Consider the following 7,138-nt stretch of genomic DNA (forward strand, 5'->3'; position numbering starts at 1 on the left):
AACAGAGACATCACTTTGATGACAAAGTCCATATAGTCAAAGCTATGTTTTTTCCTGTAGTAATGTTATGGATGTGAGAGTTGGACCATAAAGAAGGCTGACCACTGAGGAATTGATGCTTTCAAAATGCTGAGAGTCCCTTGAATTACAAAAAGAGCATACCAGCCTATTCTAAAGGAAATCAACCCTGAATATTCACTGGAAGGACTGATGCTGAAGCTGAAGCTCCAATACTTTGGCCACTTGATGTGAAGAGCCAACTCATTGGAAAAGACTCTGGGGCTGGGAAAGATTGAGGGCAGGAGGAGAAGGGAACAACAGAGGACAATGATTAAATGGCATAACCAACTCAATGGATGTGGGTTTGAGCAAACACTGGGAGATATTGAAGGATAGGGAAGCAGTCCATTGGGTTGCAAAGAGTTGGACACTGAGTGACTGAACTACAACAGCAGGCCAGAACCTTGCCCTAGATTCCTTTCTCTTCCTCATGCTTTGTGTCTAATTGTTCATTGATTCCAGTAGAATCTCCTTAGTATGGCTCATATTTTCCCCCTTTTTACTCATAATACCACTATTTTTATTTCAGACTCTTCTTATCTGTAAGAATACCTGAATTAACCTCATTGTCTTCAGGTTTACCTACCTCCAGCTCATCTTTCATGCTGTAAGGAATTGTCTCTTAAATACTCACATGTGATCATATCACTCTCCTGCTTAAAATAGTCACTATCTCCCCATTAGCTTCATTGAAAGTCCCATAGAATAAATTCAAATCTCGGCATCTCATTCAAACCTTTGTGAACTGGTCTTTGCCTGTCTTTGTAGATAATATTACGACTAAGTTTCAAGGAAGTGTAATTAGAATGGATTATGCTATTCTAAGTGTGCAGTAGTAGAAACAACCACCAATTGAATGTGAACTAAAATCCTTAAAGACATTTGATGACCAAGTATGGGAAATGATATTTGACAGACCTTTGGGTTCCAGTAATAAAGAAAATGACAAAAATATCTAAGAGAACTGAAGAGGAGGGAGAGTAAGTTAACACAACAAATCAAATCCAGAAACTATTACCAAGAGTCACTGTGGCATTAAGCTTATGGTGGGTCGGTATATTAGGTCGACTTAAAGGGTCAAAGTCAGGATGGAGACTGACAGAAAAATCTGTGCTATATCTGATCATCTTTCTTTTCAGACTTTGTGTTGGCTTCCTAACAACTATAGGACAAAATCTAAGATGTTGAAATGACCTAAGAATGCCTCTACGATCAGGCTATTTACTTCCTATGCAGCCTCACCTCCTGCTACTGCCCCCTTTCACTTTAGGCTCCATCATCACTAAATACATGGTGATCTTTCCAGTCTCTTTGTTTTTTTCACGTATAGTTTCTTCTGCCTAGAATGTCTTTCAGTTCCTCATTTCTTCAGTGAACTCCTATTTATTCTTCAAACCCTTGTACTGACATCACCAACTCCAGGAGCCTTCTCTGAATGCACCTCTCTCACAGAGTTACCCATCCATCAATTCACTCATTTGTTTGTTTATTATTGAGCAAATATTTATTGAGTACTTAGCATGGGCCAGATGCTATGTAAGGTACTGGGAACATCATGGCTAGAAGACAGCTCAAATGTGACCTTTACCCTTCTTGGCCTTATATTTAGAAATGAACACACACATGCATTTACACACACACACACAAATACACATCCAAATAGATAAATAAAATAATCAGTTTTCTAAGTGCTATGAGTAAAAAAGGCAAGAAACTGTTATACAGAATAATGAATATAAGGGATAGATACAGAAGCAACATAATATATGGTTGAGTCATGTGAAATTGCTAGTATCTGACTGTTTTTACTCCATATAATTGGTGATTTTATGTAGTTCAACCTAATAATTGCCTTTCTGAGGAACTGACCTTTAAACTGAGATCTGAAGATGAGGTAAAACTGGCCAAGGTGGCTAAACTTGAAGCTTAGCATGTTCCAGAAACCAAGAGAAGACTGGAAAAGATAGAACTGAGAAAACTGATGAAATGTAAGAGCTATAAGCAGGACAGATCATATTGAATCTTTATAGGAATTTGGATTGATTTTCAGTAAAATATAAAGCCACTAGACTATTTTAAAATCCTTCTGATTTCAGTGTGGGACTGAAAGGGAAGAGAATAAAGGCAAAAAATAAGGCTGTCAAGAAGTTGATGTTGTGTTAAATGTACAGGGTTTGGCCTCATGCTGCCTTGATTTAAATACTGGTTTTACCATTTGCCATTTATTATGTCACTTTATGCAAGTTACTCAAATTCTCTAAGCTTCAGTTTCTTCATTTGTATAATAGGATAATGACGGGATCAGCTTCATAGGATGTTGATCTAGGACTAACCTGTAGATTAGTGAGAGACTGAATAAGATAATCCACTGCACAAGGCTGAGCAGTCCCTGGCATCTAATAAACATTAATAATCCAAATGATAGGTGACAGTACCTGCACTATTTTGATGACAGCATATTTGAAAAGAAGTGAACAAACATGAGACCTCTTGTTGTGGGGGTTTAAGCAGCAAGATTTATTAATGAATTGGATATGTGAATTGAGGGAGAAGGATTTTTCAGGCATGACTCCTAGGTTTCTGTCAAAAAGTGGAATGGATTGTGCTGCACTCTACTAAATTGGGGAAGGTCTGCCTGGTACAGAAATTGGCTACAGAAATTTCTCTCTCATTATACCATATAAGGCAGAATGAAAGAAAGAAAAAAAGGTAAGTACCATACAATATAAAAAGAAATAGTTATTTAAAATTTAGCTAACAATCAGAACCTTACATGAGATATGAAAAACACTTTGTTATATTTACATCACAATGTCTTAAACAAGTAAAACTTTTGTGTATTTATTATTTTTTCTCAAGGTCTAAGATTTTGTAAACCTTTCTTCCATACTATGTGATAAACAGTGAACAATTAAACTTATGTGCTTACTTTGTCTTATATTAAAGGCATTTTGTAACATTCCATCTGCTTCTCTCACAGAATGGAACCTGCTTGGTATACCAGCAGATGAAGAATTTAAGAAGGGTGTCTGTCTTTATTCTCTTTAGAAACTGAAAGTCTGCTCTGGGAGCCATCAGTTACCATGGGGAAGCGGGACAATCGGGTGGCCTATATGAATCCTATAGCAATGGCCAGATGGAGGGGCCCATCTCAATCTGCAGGCCCAACAATACAAGATTATCTGAATCGACCAAGGCCCACCTGGGAAGAAGTGAAGAAACAATTAGAAAATAAAAAGAAAGGCTCCAAGGCATTAGCTGAATTTGAAGAAAAAATGAATGAGAACTGGAAGAAGGAACTAGAAAAAAGCAGAGAGAAACTATTAAGTGGAAATGAGAGCTTATACAAAAAAAGAGAAAGAAAGAAAAAGAAAAAGAAGAAATCTTGTCGGTCTTCATCTTCTTCTTCATCAAGCACTGATTCTTCAAGCAGTTCTCCAGATTCTGAAGATGAGAAAAAGAAAGAAGGAAAAAAGAGAAAGAAAAAGAAGAACCATTCATGCAAATCATCAGAAAGCTCTCCATGTGATTCTGAATCAGAGAGCAAGGAATCTGTAAAAAAGAAAAAGAAGTCAAAGGATGAAACAGAGAAAGAAAAGTGTCTTAGAAGTCTCAGCAAAAAAAGAAAGAAGACTTGTCCTGAGGATAAACCTTTATCATTGGAGTCCTCATCAGAATCAGATTATGAAGAGGAGATGCAAGCAAAAAAGAAGAGAAGATGTGAAGAGCAAGAAAAAGCAACAGAAAAAGCAAAGAAGAAGAAGAAGAAACAGCACAAAAAACATAGTAAGAAGAAGAAAAAGAAATCAGGTTCAAGTCACAAATCAGGGTAGTATCAAGAAAATAAAGGGAGATTTACTTGTTGAAAAAGCAAGGAAGGTCTATAGGAAAATTCAACTGTGACTGTTAGAGCATATTTATCAAAATGCATGAGTTTCCCTGTGTTAATAGAATTATTCCTGGACTTTGTTGCCAGTCAAATGCCACTGTGCCAGAAAGGGCCGTAATTGTTGCCTGCAGCTTAAATGTAGGGTTTTGTTTTATTTACATGTTTTTCCCTCCATTGGCTAATTTCTCTGAGAGCTAATATTGTGTTGTCATACTAGTGGTTAAAATGTTTAGAATTAAATTAAATATTTTAGATGATAAATAATTCTGACCAAACATTGTCTAATGTCAAAAGTATCTAATTTGGACACATCTTTAAAATATATTGAGAAATATCCAGTCAACAATAGTTGACCTTTTTGAATCATGGAGTTAACATTAATGTCTCAAAATATTTATGTCTGAAGATTAAAATTTAGTTTATTTTTCTTTTCTCTTTGGTAAACTTTTGTTTACATGAGGAAAGGGCTTGTGGGGGGGGAAAGAGTTTGCTATCACTTTGGCAAGCTGAATAGTGTGCCTTTGATACTTACACATCCTATTTTTGCTAGTGCAGCAGCCATTCTTTTCTTACTTAGTAATGTATGCCACTTCACATGAACAAGAAAGACAGCAGTTTACAGTATACGTAAAATCCCTGTTTTATAAAACTTACCTCCACTTCAACAGTACTGAATAATATTTATTGTTAGAGTGTTACATGATTTGAATTAACTTTGATACCCTTTGGAGGAAAATCATTTTAAATAGACCCTGGTATTTTTTTATTAATAAATCTTTATCCTGAAATGTTTTGCATGTTTTATACTATTAAGTTTTGATTATCCAGGGACATTCTATATAATCAGTAATCTTTTTTTAATATAATTTATGCTTAGGGCACAAGTTTCAAGTTTTTAATTTCTTAATCTTACTATATTAATTTCATTACTGTGTGTGTTTGCATACTTTACAGAATATTTAGCATGTAAAAAGAAGGTTATAAAAAAGTATTTAATGCCTTCATATTGAAGCTAGTTTACTGTAAGCAAGTTGAGTGCCAGACCTCTAGTACACTGTATGTCTTGTTACATAAAACTACTGCCAAAATCTTAGTATGCTGTTTAAAAATTTGTTGTCTTAAGTATTAATATTGAATTAAAATAAGAGTTAAATTAGGAAATTATAATGTTTCATATTTTACTAAGATTTGGAGTTTGTTGCCTCGTGTTTGTTGCTGATTCATGTGTACCACTATGCTGAAATAAGTTGAAATTTATTTTTGCTTTACATATTTTATATGATCAATGTGAATTATAAATTGATGCCTGAAAAACACCCATTGCAGAGGATGTGCTAATTGTAATGTCATATGAACAAAGTATTTTGGCATCAGGAGAGAATAGATAGCTATTTTTTTAAGTAGCTAGTTTTATGTCAGCTCCCTTGAATTACAAGTAAAATTATTATAAAGATAGAAAACATCTGGTAGATAAATAACATATTGACTCCCCAAATTTTTGCAGTGCATACACCAGGATTTCTCAGTAACATTCTTGGAACATTATAAATATAATGCCTTTTTAGGTCACACTGACGCTTCATAACTGTAGCTGTTTCCTAAAATATAACTATATCTATATGCAAATAAAAACTACTACATTTAAGGGATATTTTTATCCATATAGTTTTCCAAAAATTATTTTTATTAAAATATTAAAAAGCATGTATTATTTGTAGAATGTGGCAAAGACATTAACAACTATCAAATATCTATGTGCTTGCATTCACTTCATAGCCACTTATAGTTAGGCAATGCCATTTATTACTTCTACCAGAGGGATTACAGAGAAATTGTTAACAAAAGTGATGTGTCATTTCAGTACCGCTGCAGTAAAAAGTCCCGTGTGACCCTCCAGCTCTCTTTACCTGCCATGTGGACCTGAAAGCAGTGTGCTCCAAATAGTGTACCTACAAGGTGGATGCAACCTGTATCTCTAAGTCTCTGTTTGTAAGGGACCTGCCCTGAAGAGCTGATTGACTTGAAGTGAATGTTTTGAGTGTGAGAAATAAACTGTTATGTGTTAAGCCACTGAGATTTTGGGTCTTCCTTTTCATTACTGCAGCAATCAACTATCCTACTCTGAATAGTAACACACAACTTTAGAATGTCTGTTTCATTATTACATAAAATAACTCACTTATTTCTATCACATCTTCATGTAGTCAGTAGAATGATTCAAAAGTAATCATTTATGCCATAAAAGAAGGAAATGTTATTTTATTTGCACTGGGTTTTTATGTAATGACTTAAGAAGAGGGTGGCCTAGGATATTTCACACTTATCAGCAATAATAACTGTCTAGGAAGTAAAACTGCTTCATTATTTCTCTGATTATGGCCAAAGCAATCTTCTAGTAAAGGTTTTCGGAAGGCAGTTTTAAAGCACTCATAGGAATCAATGAAGAATAGGGATGCTAATTTTTACATATAAGTATGCTGCTAAGTCACCTCAGTCGTGTCCGACTCTATGTGACCCCATAGACGGAAGCCCACCAGGCTCCCCCGTCCCTGGGATTCTCCAGGCAAGAACACTGAAGTGGGTTGCCATTTCCTTCTCCAATGTGTGAAAGTGAAAAGTGAAAGTGAAGTTGCTCAGTCGTGTCTGACCCTTAGCGACCCCACGGACTGCAGCCTACCAGGCTCCTCCATCCATGGGATTTTCTAGGCAAGAGTACTGGAGTGGCTTGCCATTGCCTTCTCCGTTACATATAAATATAGACGATGGTTAAAAAAAGTGATAAGGAAATATATAGAAGACAATAGACTAAGTAGATTTAGGTGAACACTTAATATGTTCCCTGCAGACTAAAAGCTAAATAAGTTATCCCTTATGTGAAAAGCACTACAGTTGTTACTAGTAATGTGCTCTATATGATTCATAAGAATAGCTTTAGACACAATATTTAAGTAAATTTGTGGGATGGGAAGCTGTGGGAAAGTCAATAAGAAAGTAGACAAGAGGTGGGGGAAAATCAATACAATCTAGATTAAGAATGTAATTTCAAGCAGAAAATGAAAAATTTTAAAGATCTCAGACTGAGATAAAGATTATTTTGGAGATAAGGAGAATGAATAGAATTGGGGGTTCTGGTTTTGTATCTTGTGATACTTTCTTTGGCTATTACAAATTTATTTTGAGAAAGGTTCA

The 7,138-nt window shown here is 35.2% G+C and overlaps 1 protein-coding gene across 1 annotated transcript in view; it reads left to right on the plus strand.

Annotated features, from left to right (window-relative positions):
- The window catches only part of FAM133A (family with sequence similarity 133 member A), a 68,269-nt gene extending 62,281 nt beyond the window's left edge, over positions 1–5,988 (plus strand). Inside the window, exon 4 of the mRNA XM_055393721.2 lies at positions 3,041–5,988. Coding sequence (XP_055249696.1) covers positions 3,144–3,893 — 750 coding nt within the window. The 5' untranslated portion in view covers positions 3,041–3,143 and the 3' untranslated portion in view covers positions 3,894–5,988. The remainder of the gene's footprint in view (positions 1–3,040) is intronic.
- Positions 5,989–7,138: the final 1,150 nt, after the last annotated feature.

This window comes from Moschus berezovskii, chromosome X, assembly GCF_049115385.1.
Source record: "Moschus berezovskii isolate FMDL1 chromosome X, NW_MosBer_1.0, whole genome shotgun sequence".
Taxonomy (NCBI): domain Eukaryota; kingdom Metazoa; phylum Chordata; class Mammalia; order Artiodactyla; family Moschidae; genus Moschus; species Moschus berezovskii.